The sequence below is a fragment of the Xiphias gladius genome, chromosome 1 (genome assembly GCF_016859285.1).
Source record: "Xiphias gladius isolate SHS-SW01 ecotype Sanya breed wild chromosome 1, ASM1685928v1, whole genome shotgun sequence".
Taxonomy (NCBI): Eukaryota; Metazoa; Chordata; class Actinopteri; order Istiophoriformes; family Xiphiidae; genus Xiphias; species Xiphias gladius.
Window position 1 is genome coordinate 32,077,047 of NC_053400.1, and position 14,877 is coordinate 32,091,923.

General features: G+C 46.7%; 1 protein-coding gene across 3 annotated transcripts in view; it reads right to left on the reverse strand.

Annotated features, from left to right (window-relative positions):
- adamtsl5 (ADAMTS like 5) overlaps positions 1-12,283 on the reverse strand; it is a 36,908-nt gene extending 24,625 nt beyond the window's left edge. The window contains exons 1-2 of one of the 3 annotated variants that reach the window (XM_040132934.1): positions 11,591-11,716; positions 2,014-2,089 (exon numbers count right to left, since the gene is read on the reverse strand). In XM_040132934.1, coding sequence (XP_039988868.1) covers positions 2,014-2,089; positions 11,591-11,610 — 96 coding nt within the window. In that variant the 5' untranslated portion in view covers positions 11,611-11,716. Of the gene's footprint in view, positions 1-2,013; positions 2,090-9,853; positions 10,404-11,590 lie in introns of all 3 variants that reach the window. The other 2 variants (XM_040132942.1, XM_040132925.1) reach the window with 2 other exon arrangements.
- Between the last annotated feature and the right edge of the window lie 2,594 nt (positions 12,284-14,877).

The following is a 14,877-nucleotide window of genomic DNA, read 5'->3' on the forward strand; positions in this document are numbered from 1 at the left end:
TGTCATAAAACTGACTTGAGCACTACTTGAGTAAGCCAATAACATGACCATACTGTAGGTCAAAGCCTCTGTAAAGCACAAAAGGAAGAGTAGTTTGACGTGGTTACAACCAGCTCTTTCTTGGTCCAGCATTTCACATTTCTTGAACGATTTGGTCTGTTTGTCCTGTTCTCATCTTTACCTGAGCCAATGTTGACGGCAGAAACGTTGCCAGTGCAGCGGCAATGATGACTGAAGGCCGAAAATCTCCCAGTTATCTACGTCGTCTAAACTGGCTTTTCATAATGACATGACTTTGTTTTCTTCAGTGTCTTTTTTTTTTTTTAATGACACCGGTGACTTCTGATTGTTTGCTGTTTTTCCTAAAAACTGAAAATGAAAAACGTGTCTCAAGCGTGTTGACCCTCCGCTACATTCCTGTGTCTGATGTGACAGAGAGTGCTGGGGGTATAGCCTCTCTCTATGTCTGGCTATCCCACCCAGAGCCGGGGGGAAAGGTTGGGGGGTGTCTGCCTGACAACAAGACAAACGGTGATGAAAGATGGACGCTGCAGTCGGAGGAGAAAAATGTAGCGCAGCAGCAATCAGGGCATGGAAAGACCGAGAGGATGCCGGCTTATTGGAACGCCACCATTTCCAAGACAAAATACCATCGGAAGACAAACACGCTGCCGCTGCAAAAACAATCCAATCAACGCGCTGCCTGACCTCAGCCATCAGCAGACCTGCTACCATCTGACGCTGGCCAAAGGGCTGTGAATGGTTTATTATCTAAACGAGCTGGATTTTCCAATGTGGAGCCTGAGAGCAGAGTTTTTCTCCATACAAATTAGCTTAATCACAACAATTAACTCTGTCAAAAAAAAAAAAAAAAAAAGAGGTAAGGGCAGGAAAAGTGGCCAGGCTGTGGGAGATGGCCTTGGGCCTTGACAGGTTGGGACCACAAGGCCCTTTTGTAAAGCGTGGTGCCACTTGCTGAAACACTGTCATCCAGCTATTAGCTTGCATTTGCACAACACAACACAAAGGCTGAAATTATGGCTGCCGACTGACTTGCCCTGCACACGGGCTCCTCAAAAATCTATGTAAGTAGACTCGAAGGAGCTCCGTTATAAGAATTCAAAGATATTTAATAAGGACATTGGTTAAGCCTCCGTTAAACTTTAATTCATTAAATGTCATTAAACAAATATTCTTATTTCAACGAATCGGATGATAATGTCCAATATGAAAGAGACTGTCCTCAGCGATGAACCAACAGAAGATGACGGCCGTCTTTCTTAGCAAACCAGCTCCAGTCAGCCCACTGTCCACTACCTGCCCAGCAGCAAAGAGCAGGCGGACAGAGTTAGCGACTAGCTGGTGAAGAAAGTGGAACATGTGGCAGCTAAAGCGTCGGAGTTGCTGGACTTAGACCGATCAGGTGGAGAGCGAGATGACTCAGATTGGATGCAGCTCTGTGTCTGCTCCATGTGTACGTCCTGACAACTTTTTGATTGTCGATAATCCCGTATATCGTTTGTCCGTCAGATTTTGTTGGCGTTCTCCTGAAAATGTAATAACGCGGCCTGAAATTTGGCTTGGGTCATAGCTGATGCGATCGGTGAATCAATCGATAAGTCAATCCACAGAAAAATAAACTGAAACCGAAACTATTTTGATTATCGATCAACTGATTAGTTTTAGTTATTTTACAAGCAAAAAAAATTCTAACAGTCTCGTGTTCCATGTAAAGTTGTAATTAGCATTTTTTTTTTCACTATTTTCTTGACATTTCATACACCAAAACATTTTTAAGCAATTATGGACAATGTGGTGGAGGCTCATTACAGTTGTGCTCAGTCGTGATTGGCTGATTACAGCGTTCCCGCTGCGGAGGGTTACGTCATTTAAGAGCAGCTGTGGTTGAGAATCAATCCGGGGTCAATCTGGTAGAAGGTTCTGAAACCGAGCGGAGGCATTTGTGTGCAGGCCGTGCGGCGACTTGTGTTGATGTGTGTTGGTCGGACTTACACTCTGCGGGGCGGACAGGCAGACGGGAGCGACCAGCAGAAGGACAAAGGTCAGGGCTCGGCGCAGAGTCAGCTTCCTGGAGACACGGAGAGAAACAACCACCGTCAGTCGGTTGGTGACATCGGCCTCGTCGCTTTTCCACACTACACACACATGAACGCAGAAAGCACGGAGGCGAAGATGCGGAAGCTGTCGCTGCAGAGTTGTTTGAGAAGCAGAAAGGGAGGACGGGAGGAGAAAACGGGACACAAGACGCGACTGACACTTCAAACAGCCGAGGTCTTTAGGTCATTGATAATATCCACAAATAAGCTGCCACGCTACCGCGAACCCCCTGTGGGCGGGAGCCAAGGTCAGGAATGCCCCCCCATCCAGCAAGTATCATTAATTCCCCCTGCCCAGTCCCCCCACCCACTCCAGCAGTTCTTATTAACTCCCACATTACCCGAGATGGAGGGATCCCAGCTCCCCTCTCATTACTCCCTGTCCATCTCATGACCCCACTTTCATAAAATGATGCCAACTGTACCATATTTTTATTATCTCCATAAACATAATTAAATTGTACTTATCAGACAAAACAAAAATATTGACGGGAACACGTCTCCCAACTGGCCGCCCCCGCCAACCCAGACGACAACATGACACGACACAACACAATAATTACAACCAACAAGCTCAGTCAATGCTCTGCAAGACGAGAAAATACCCTACTGCGACACAAAATGCAAAAAGGAGAGTTAACAAATAGTGTGTCAACGACGTTGTTTTTATTTGTCTTTGTTTTGTTTGTTTATTTGTTGTTTACATTATTCGTGAGTGCACATTTGGGGCGATTCCTCACCATCCAGTTGCCGCTTTTGTCGAATCACCTTATGCCACGCCGCCTGACAGTGTCACACATATACTCAGCTTGGTCTGGCGCTTCAGTGAAGCTACATGACGAAAGTTAACCGTTCGAACAAAACCCTTTCTGGACTCTCCAACCACATCACACAGTTGTCAATCGGCAGATTGAGTTTGCTCCGTTGTCAAGCAGACGGACCTGTTGACATGGGAGCTCGGTAGCTGATGTTATTTAATCCATAGCACGTTTAGGACTTCTTGCTCATGTGGTTTTGAAAGTAAAGAATGAAAGTTCACTCTCGAACTCGGTTCAATGCGCTTCACTTTCACAATAGTCATATATACATACATACGGTTATATATCATTATTGTTATTATATTATTATATATATTATAGAGCTTGATCAAGCTTAATATATATAATATTCCTGATGTGCTCGTTCTACCAGCTTTACCTCCGGGCAAACGCGGCGAGGCAACTGTGGGACGCAGATTCTCAGTCCGTCTCCGCCCTTGACTCATCCAAGGACGAGTGCTTTTTTCTGAGAAGTGCCAGCGGTTTCTTGGAAAGCCGCTCTCTCTGATTGCTTCTTGGCGCTGCGTTGCTGACAGTCGCAGTGTGTCATACGCGTAAGGGTCCGTTTTCTGATGGGACAGATCGTTTTCATTAAACACACTCTAAGGAATAGATGAAAGATATTTGGAACGTTACACCGACTTAATCTTCTCTATTTCCTTTGCCCTGCCCTCCTCTCTCACATCTCACCTCTTCCGCCATCAGCCTCCAGCCCGTGTTCCATCTACCTCTCTCAGTCTGTTTTGCCTCTTATCTCTCCCTGAGCCATAAACACAGAGCTGGTCACAGAGCTTTAGGAACTGGCTTCTGGCTCAGTCCCAGGTCAGTAGCTGCCCTGTCCAATTAAACGATACACATCTCCCTCACACTCGGTTGAGCGGCCCTTCCCTTCAGAGCCCTGAGCTCCCATCCTGGCCTTACAAGGGGGAATTCATACCAGAGGAACGAGGAAGGCCGCACCGACCGAAAGAGGCGAGGAGCGCATAATCGTGATTGATGTAACAGGCTCTGCCATTTTCACACAGACTTTATTTGGACTAAAGGTCCTCAACTGCAAATCGTGTAACTTTAACATCTCACACACTCCAACTGTAACATCTTTGCTGATCATTCTCAAACGCCGACTATGCTGTTTTACGTACAGTTTCCGGATGGGTTTTTCCCTACAATCACTCCATCTTAAAAATGCGCTTCGGTCGCGTAATGCAGTCATGCAGTTCAGTGAGCGCTGTTAATTATTTTAATTGGTAACACGGCTGAAGTCCAGATTGATTTAAAAGTCTGCACTCCATTACCTCATAATGATAGCGCAGCTTTGAAAGAATTAAATGCAGACTTGATGTTGAGTGCGATGGATCAACCCTCTCCTGGTAATTACCTTTATGCTGTATATTTCTAAAGCACTTCGGCTAAGGTTCGGGGAATTGAGGATAAACACGTGTCGCAGGTCACGGTGAACGTCTTCCTGTATCAAACGAGGAACATCCGATCTTTCCTCAAACTCAACCAGGTGCTGCGAGAGCCCGGACAGAACCAGAAAACGGTCCAATAATGCTGCGGTCACTTCAAGTGGACATTGTGACATCAGATATTTTGGCTGAAAACAAATAGTCTGTAAGTGAACACTTCTACTGGAATGTTTAGTACCAACGTACTTGCAACTCGCCAAGTACATAAATTAACAACTTTTCCTCATTATGTTAAAAGAAAACGTGACCCGGTTGCACTCACGCTTCCTTCAAAATGTATCTGTTGCTGCAAATTAGTTGTATACACTGTAAATGTAATTCCTAGTAGACAGGGTTGGATGGATTATACAACTTAAACAAGTTTCAGGAGTCCGCTGATTAATTTTCTCATTGTACTGTAACGAACGGATGAAACCAATGGCCGCCTGGAATGGCAGAAATAATGCCTTACATTTTTTCTACTGTTTTACATTCAAAACATTAAGCTTTCGGATTGATTAAAGCTGCTATAATCAATTGATCGCCTCAGCTGTGGTTTCCCTCAGCGCTGCAGCGGGTTTTAGCCTCCTTCAGCTCATTGTTTTGCTTTCACAGCCCGCAGCTTTATCGGCCAGGCTCACTCTCGCTGATCTCACCGCCGGCTTTTCCAGCAGCAGCAGCAGCAGCAGCAGGCAGCTGTTTTCTGACAAACCCACTTGTCCACTACCTGCTCAGCAGCAAACGGCCGAGGGACACAGTCACAGCGACCAGCTGGTGAACACGGTGGAGCGTTTAGCAGCCGAAGAGCCAGAGATCTTCCTCGGGAGCTGGTTGGGACCAACAAGTGCTAAAAAGGGGAGCGAATATGGGACCTAAGTTCGTCAGGTGGACGGAAACATGACTGCAAATGAACGAAGATGTTGCTCGGTGTCTGCTGGACATGTAAATATGCAACCGTTTGCTAACACAGCTACGGAAACAACTTTATAAGGTGACAATGTGTCGGTGTTGCGTCACAGTTTGATCTGCTGAAAAATCACTATCGTTGCTGCTTTCAAAAAATGGACACGGCGACTTCTTTTTACTAGTTCTGTTAAAACAAACATCCATTTTCCCCAACGGCCGGCAGGACTTATTATACACACGAATGATGCGGACCAAAGTAATCCACAGAGATGAAGTCATTTCTCTCAGTTTCACTCCATCTTTGGCTTCGGTTTTTGAACATTAAAGACAGCAGCTCTGGTCACTGGCCGTTTGGCCCCCTCACTACAGGGGCCCTTACAGAGGTGAGCGGGGGTCAGCCGCCTCCTCCTGCTCTCATTAAGACTATAGCAGCACATTAGTGGATAGCTCCGGGGCAGGGAGAGGGAAGTGGCTTTAATCAATACGAGACTAGTTGTTTATTTTGACTGAGATTAGTCGCTCTCGGGAAAAAACACACCAGCCACGCCCGACAAAAACAGCACCAACTGCTCGTGTTATTACGCAAGGAACACTCAGAATAAGACTAGAACCATCTTCTCAGTCAGCTTTTATTTGAATATCATAAATAGATTTGTTTGGTAAAAACTTTATGATGCACTAACGATAAATGAACCTGCCCCGGACAAACGGGAAATCTGAACTCTAAGGCTCCCATTTAATGCAGGTTGGTGAATAAACTGCGCAAGATGAAAAGTTACGTTTGGACATTAACGGAGAACAGTTATGGGTCATGAGGTGTGTTAGGCAACTAAATGAGCTGAACTCACACATGAACTATCACTGAACAATTCTCCGATTCTCTGACGAAGTTATACGTGTACAAAAATAATAACTAATCGATTCATCACCGAGTAATATTTTGATTCTCAAATGTGAGGGTTTCCCTTTTGTCTCTGCTTTATATTATTACTGAATATCTTAGGGGTTTTGGACTATTGGTCAGATAAAATAAGCAAATCTGAAGATGTCACCTTGGGCTCTAGGAAATGGTTTTCTGAGATTTTATAAACTAAATGACTGATTGATTAATAAAAAAAAACAAACAATCAGCAGATTAATGAAGATCCTCGTTAGTTTTCTGGAAGTCGCATCTTCCCACCAACCCGTCTGTCCAACTGCCGACTCCAAGGTTCCCTGTAGCCCTGTTTGTTCATTTGTACAGTTTGTTAGTTAGCAGGGTATCTCCGTAAATAGTTTACAGTTCAGAAAAAGTTTTAAAGTGCAGTGGAAATTCCGTGAAACTTTAACCCTCAACGATCTTTGGTTTGTCGTGGATCTGCAATGTTTATTCGATGAACGGATTGGTCGAGGGACAGAAAATTAATGGGCAACAACTTTGACAATCCGTTGATTGTTTGGGTAAGTGGGCATTGTTGGGTTTTGGACGGCCAAAACAAGACATCTGAAGGTCTCACCTTGGGCTCTGGAGACTTGTGATGAGCCTTTTTCACTATTTGCTGATATTTTATTGACCAAATGTTTAATCGATTAATTGAGAAAATAATTGGTAATTTTTCCTTATTCCATCTATCCCATTACTGTGTAATTTGATGCAGATCTCCATCAGGAGTTTCTAAACATTTTCTTTGATTTTGGCAGCTCCGGCAGTAACAAACACTACTCCGTCCACATACAGACACTCAGACAGATGACATAACCTCCACTAGCTTCACGAGCAGATGTAAAACATGCTGCACGCTCCCAACCCTCATTTATAATTCCTCTGCAATGTGACTGAACTCACAAACCTTTCCTTGAACACACTCTGACAGGTAGCGCTCACATTCCCACCCTGCACAAATAAACAACGGTTCCACGCTGTTACCAGGCAGTTACACTGAAGCTATTACGCAGCACTTAGAGTGCACTGCAGGTGAGAATGTGTCCTCTGACCTGCGGGAAGGTGCGAGTCACGTCAACACCGGAGACACCTGACTAAAGATCTCGGGACCTTTAGTTTCTTCGTGTGGGATCTTGGTCTGAGCGTTTCTGTATGGGGACCAAAAGGCGTTCTTTTTACAATTGTCTGCACACCCACGGAGTGTGGAAAAGCAATACGTCTTCCAACCAGGGGCCAGTCTTGACCTCTGACCCACCTAGAGATTTAGCTGTGACCCACCCAGCATTTGGGAGAGCCTGGTGGAGGGTCTGATGGTTATATGGAGCACGCTGCTGAATGAATTGACACAACCTTTAACAGATGTTCAGTCTGAAGGCTCTGCGGTCAGCTCTGACCCCTGGATCTGTATTGACTATGAATGAGGCGGCAACAATCGAGCACTCAGCGGCCTCAGTCAGCCCGCATTAACAAAACGAGCCCCTCTGAACACAAGTGGAAGGTCTTTGTGCCTCAGCAGCTGCTTCACTTGAAGATGTAGTAAAAAAGTTTAGAGAAAATAAATTAATTTCTATTGTATGTCTGGACAAAACACCCAGAGAGGGTTCTGGTAAATCACTAAGTGAAAGACAGACGTTGATATCGTGTTGTTGGTCTGGTTGTTGCCAAAATGTCTAGACTTAACCTCTTGCTCAACTATGGTTCCTTTCCCCTTCCATTCGCTTCGCTTCACTTGCTCCTTCCGCGACAGGGAGAACAAACTTGGTACACCGTCATACCTCAGGAGATTATCTTTTCACAGTCACTCTGACTGAAGCAGAGCCTCTCAGGTCATTTACAGTCGTGGCCCCACAACATGAGAAACACGAAGACATGCACGCAACTGATATCGTGACAAAAAACAACAGACAAACGTGATGAACAATGAGCGAAACCCCCCCCAAAATTTTTAAACATTAAAGAGCAGACACAATTGAGGGTAATCACTCCTACGACCAGTCACACGGCTTCACCAGTAAAGGTTAAGCCGTGGAAATGGAAATTTAGGAAAAGACTCTCTGCCAACCTAGATTTACGCCCATTACACTCTACACTTAAACTAAATAAAAATAGTTTTCGTGAGCCTGCAAACATACCCGCAGGATTGGGAGTCGAGTTTCTGTCTCCATCATCCTCATAATTACAGCTTAAAAACACTAATGGTTCAGTGGCAGAAATCCCAGATCTGGATCACCACCAAAACCAAATCAATTGTTCCTTGGCACAAAGCCGACGCGTCCATCACCTGCTGACAGGGAAAGCGAGACACTGAATGGGTAAAACCGCAACCCTAATCCGCCCTGGAACTAAAGATTCCCAACAGTACAGGTACGAGCTTTTCATCAGGTTTGTGCAGAGAGACACGAACACCGAGCAGTAAAGTCTTATCTGACTGAACCTTGAAACTAGACAGTGTCCATCGGTAAGATCGCTGTCCGACTTCATTGTTTTCTCTGAGAGAACAGGGCTAAGTGTGCACGAGCGAATCAGGGCCAGAACATGCTTCAAAGGAACCTGGAAACAGTATGTGTATAAAGTGGGACATCACAAGGTTGTGTTCACAAGGTTAAAATGCTTCCATGTCCCTCAGAACGAACGGCTTAAGCAACTGAGATAGCTGCAACTGTGGTTTTCACTCCGCACCGTGTGTTGGTCCTCGTTTACTTTGAACATTTGGAACCATTGCAGGTTTTGTATTGTTGGAGTTTGTGTGGTTTTGTTAATAAATAAATCTTTGACTGGATTAGCGACTGGAATCTTTCCAGGATTTAGACAAAGGTGGAGGAGAGGTTTACTTTTTGAGTACAAAAGATTGCGGCTGGGACAGAACGTCTTGGTCTCTTTCTTAACCCTTTCGTTTGTACCTTGACGAGAACAATCACGTGATACACCCAAAGTGACAAAATGTACAAAATGTACCTATAAACAATAGTATAGCCATCAGGAAATACTGAGAGAGGGTTTTTTGCATTTTATTCTCAACTGGGAAAGGCCCAAGTGACAAGAACGTACAGACTACAACTTTAAACACCGGTATAATCATCGGGCAGAGCTGAGAAAATTAGCGCAGCTTTCTCCTTAACTTGTTAATTTCCCGTCCATTAACTGCACCGAGCATGTTAAGTGACTGGCAGTCGGGGCACTCCAGGGGCTTGGCTGGAAAACGAAACTCTCCCGACTGAATCATCAGAGCAGCAATGTCTTTATAAAATTCATTTTTACCCCTAATTAAACATGATACCAGTGAGTTCCGTGAGGTACGGAGATTTTAAATTTGGGGAAAAGAGAGCCCTCGTGTCGGATCGGTGCTCAGTGTCGGCAAAGAGGCTGAGCTGAGGTATCGGAATCTGAATCTGGAGAGGAAAGGTTGGATTGTATCCCTCGCTACAGCTCCCAAGGTGCATTTTAATATGAAACGCCCAAACACTCAGCTTAAAATTACGTTGCTTGCGCCACTAACACCCGCAGAAGCTGAAGATTACCCTTTGCAGAAACCTGACAAAACATTAGGCAACTTCCGTCACTTCTCTGTCAGATTCTGGGTCAATTCTGGATGAATTCGGCAACTGGGGTGCAGTGTTTTGTTCCCACAGCGCTGTTCCGTACCTGGGACTGGCCTCTTCTCCAACACCGTCCGGGTCCTACGGGTATCGTAGTATTTAGAGCCATCCACGTTACCAGGATGACAGAAATGAGAGTTTCTGTACTCGTGGCTTAAATGATTTTTACCTTGAGTCAGCCCTGAGTGTGATGCCATAACTTTAGTAACTGTATCTTCAGTGCAGGCAGAGTTGGTACAAATTTGCACCCTAAATCTTCAAAAACTGCTTTCTGACTGTGTTGCGGATCAGAGGCTGTGTACCCATCTGGGACCCATTATAGTACGTGCCTGTGATGGTACATCTGTAAAAAATGAACTTTGCAGTACACAAAATGTACTACCTCAGCTTTTGATTATGTGGAATAAAGGTAGTTTACTAATTCAATAATAGCAGAGAATATAAGTTTGGATATAAGTTTGGCTGTAATTGTTCATCAGGGTTGCTGGAGGAAACAGACACTGAACAAAGAGCCAAGCTTCCAAATACTGATGTCCCGGCTTCCCATCGCGTCGAAAGTCCACATCCACGGGGAAGAAAAGAGCTGAAATTCCTCCCTGCGGGAGAAAGTGACATCACCGTGTGTAACACCAAATTAGAGTCCTCGTTTTGAAGCTATATGCTCAGTGTTCCATGGTAAGCAGATTAAATCTGCTCATGGGGCTGATGGCCCCTTCCCAAACAAACATTCCTCCAAAGAGTTATCACAGAGACAGAAAATGTGCCCTGAGGCAAATCCTTCTCTTCCTCTAGACCGATCAGGCTGACAGCGGTCCACCTGACAGACGGCCTACACATTTCTCCCGACAACACTGTATCGAACGCAGCCCATAAAAGGGGAAAAAAATCGCACGTGAACGCCCCGAGCGCAGAAGTGTCAGCAAGCACTGCCTCCACTAAGAGGAGTAAACCTCGAGCCGAGGTCAATTTAAACCTGTGATATCAGGAGACAGATTTAGGGGGAAATCGAGGACCTTTATGCGCAGTTGGAGCACGGACCAAGGCCCTCCGCAGCCTCCTGTGTTTGCGTTCTCTGCTGCAGGGATGGCACTACATCAAATATGAGCAGGGTATTTATAGCCAGTGACATTTAGGAGATAAAGGTGGCGTGGCAGGACGGGTGGAATGTGGAGCCAGGAGTTGCAATATCAGAGATATATTGCGGGAGGATTACCTCAGCCACTGGCAGGAAGTAGCCTACAGCAGGCTGGATACGACTTCTGCCCCCGGAGGAAAACATATCAGCTGCGCAGGCGACTGCAGGATTATCTGAACTGCTGGGAGTCAAGTTTCTTCGATGGAAAAGCCAAACAAGTGCTCTGACGGAGGACGCTGCACCCAAAAGCAACCGGGGAAACGTGTCTCAGGCCACCGCATGAAGCCCTGTTTCCTGCAACTCTTGTAATGAAGTGAGCCACAGAACAAACGGCTTTCAAAAAAACTCAGCTGTCCATGGAATTTATCACCTCCCATCCTTCACTGTACTGCAAGGAAATTTCAAGGCTTTGCAGCTCCTTGCAAGCAAGAGAACTCAAGGTAAATATTTAAAGCCACCACATATCTCCTTCCCCGAAATGCAACTCAATCAGGGCACAAACAGCCTCCGCTTAGAAATTCTCTGGAATTTATCACCTCCCATCAAGGCCCACTTCTTATAAATCACCCTCACTCAGCTCTCATGCAGTCCTTCCCGCGGGACGCCAGAAAACGTCCCCAGAGACACATTTTAAAGTCCGAGGTTTACCTGGTCAGTGGAGACAACATAGTAGATCCTCGTGGATTCGGGTTCAGGTAATGTTACATTCACGGTCAGGTGCAGTTTCGTTCCCGTATCATGGCGTGAAACGTCGCGGCTCAGGTGCACAGTGCATCCCAGCTGCAGGCTGCTCCGACACACGGGTTTCAGACCCAACACCATCCATGTCCAACTCTCTCCCGAGCTTCTTCTTCGTCCTACTCCTCCTCTTCTTCTTTTTAAAGGGACGCTTTAAAGTAACTCTTCTCTTCTCTTTCTCTCTCAGCTGCAGCACTCTTCCATCCAAACAGCTGTTTTACTCAGTTCCCAAATCCCAGCGCATCAGATCCTTCTTTCGGGACACGCAGAGTGTAAATAAGACGCAATCTCCTGCCGGACATTCAGGCGCAGAAAAGTTGGTTTCTTCTTTACAGCAGAAGCCCCTCAGCCGTGGGTCGCATCCAGGTTACTCCAAATGGGAAACAATGTCAAATGTGTCCCTGGAGTGTGAGAGAGAGTCTTACTGTCGCCTCCAGGCAGGTGATTTTTCACGTCTGCTCAGTCCTGCGCGGATAAGACACTCCCGTGGCAGCAGGTAGCTCCAGTGCCTGTTTCCTCTCAGACCGAACAGGTCCGAGGTGCGCGCGGTGAGGAGCGGAGAGAGTCACCGGCAGCGCTGCGCCGTCCTCGGCTGTGTGAGCGGTGCGGTAGCGTCGGTGTGTCTGGTGTCCCCCTCTCCCTCTCTCTCGACCTCCCTCCCTCCCTCTCCCTCTCCCTCTCTCTCTCTCTCTCTCTCTCCACCTGAGCGCCACATTCCTGCGGCGAACACGCCTCTCTCCTCCAATCACAGCCCGGCGGCTCCTGTGAAGTCAGAGGTGACACAACGTTTCCCCCCACAGATCGCACAGGTTGAGAAGAGGCGCTGCTGGAGGGCCGACCCGGAAAACCTCAGCAAAAGTAGAAATACCGCAAAAGTAGAAATACCGCAATGGGGCAAACTCCGCTGCAGTCGAAACGCACGCATTCGCGGTTTTAGAGGAACCGAGGACTGTAGAGCGGGTCCACAGAGGTTAATGCCTCAGTTGGCTGAGTAGAAATGCCCAAAGTTGGAGACGGTGAAGCTGGAAACGCAAAAAGAAAACCCATAAAAATGGAACGAAAATGTTCTGACTTTCATTCATCCACAGGACGCACGGATGATTCATCGTCATCGAGGTGTCGGTAAGTCTATCTGTCGCTGTTCCTGAGCGCTGGGGAATTTGGAAATGCCAGAATCGGACGAGAGAAGTACGTTACGACGGACGTAAAATCCCCACAAGCCACCGGTGGACGACAGGTGAAGGAGTCTCCCGAAATGGAGACACTCGGGTAAAGGTGCCTCAGTCTCAGCTGCTTCCCACCTCTGCTGGTGAATCTACCAAGGTGATGACCTTTTCATTAGCGGCCTTAAAGGGATGAACGTGAGCACCCGGGGCCCAGTGGGTCATGGGAAATGATGTGAATGGTATTCTAGGTCAGTCAGGAACCAGATCTAAACCCAGTTGAGCTTTTACAGGAGATTTTCCTGAAAGAACTGGTTCTGGAGCAAAACATGTGCCCCGGGTCCCTTTTGACTACCATTTCTACCACTTGACGAATTGCGTATTCGTCCCGTCACCATTTGTTACCCGCCAGGTGCGGAGGCAGAAGACCCAACTTCCATTTACCGTCTTTTGTACTGTTACGCTACCCGAGTCCAGGCTCGCTGTGGCAGTTAGTTTGCGGTAAATTGATTAAACACAAATATTTTGGGGGAAAAGTGTCCCCTAAGCACTGGTTAATATCAAGTGAAACAATGTTTAAACTAGATATTGACATCGGGCCCCTCTGAAAGAAAGGGCCCCAAGATAGGGTAAAAAGCCCCGGAGCTGCCCCTCCAGGGACCCTTATCATTTCAGTTTATGTTGTGCTTTAGTGGTAACCGAAAAACACATTTCCAGTTCATCAATGTACCAAAAACACTGTGATCAGTGGGCTTTTCCGGGCCCCCGGGGGGGGTCTCCTTCGTTTGTTGGCTCCGTGCGGTTAATCCAGCCCCACGCGCTCGTGGTCCACCCGCACAGGTGTTTTCCCTAATGCGCCTGACTGGACATTGGTTCGCTCCAGCGCAGGCGTGTGAAAATGTGCCTCACCGACACCTCCGTCACTGTCCGGGAGCACCGGTGGCGGTGGCGGTGGTGTTGGTGTTTGGTGGCGGTGGCGGTGTGCGGAGCCTCTAACGTTATACAGTATTCAAACAACAGAGACTTATATCATGCTTGCGCATTTGCAGCGGTATGTTTGTTTCAATGTCCTTTATCGTCATTCCATTGCTGCATCTCATGGTCATATTGTGATATTAGAAACAGGTGGTTAGAGTTTGTCTGTCGTGACTTTTCATACATGGAGTTTTTTCTTCTATCGGCCTCAAGCCCCCAAAAATCCGCGAAGCCTTACCTCCATGACCCCATGCGCCACGAGGGGTCAGTACAGAGTTTAGAGGGATCGCTTTTCATATTTGTGGTACATTATAATCCACATGCCAATGACTATATATCGCTGTAACAGCAATGTATCATTCCTACAGGTGACAACTGTAAAAGCTGCCGTTCGGTCGCAGCGTCGGTGAACATGACAGCAGCGGGAAAAAAACCTTGATCAGAGCCGGATTTTGTTCCCTGTGGGTGTAACTTCGCAGTTTCTCCCTCGCACCTTACTGCACGTGGATTCACTGTATGTATCTTTGTTTCAGCCCTTAGGTTGCGTACAATATAATGATTAGAAAAATTGAAAACACAAGTGTATCCAAGTCCTACAGAGCCTCAAAATGTGAAGATCGCACACGTACCGTCTTCCACCTTCTCCATTTTTTTCCATCCTTTCGCCCCCATACCTTTCCCTCCCTCGTCTCTCCTTTGCTCACGCTTTCCTCACTTTCTTCCCACCCTGCCAGTAAATTCTCCACATCCCCGCATGTCAAGACACCTTTCTGTGTTAGTCACCTCATACCAGCTATCCTTTTTCACGGAGACGTCTGAAATGTGTAACTGTACCCCTCCGGCATTTCCTTTGTCTCTCACTGAGCTTCATATCTGATGAGCCATATCCCCCTTTTAGCGGGTTTTCTTTCACCGTTCGGTGCAGTGACGTGCGGGTCATCTCCAGTCTTCCTACATTAATCGTCCAGCGGCTCGAATGGGACGACTTAGCGAGGGTGAAGCAACCGCCTGACCTCTCCGTGAACTCTTTGGCAGTCCCTCGCCAGAGACAATTCGTCC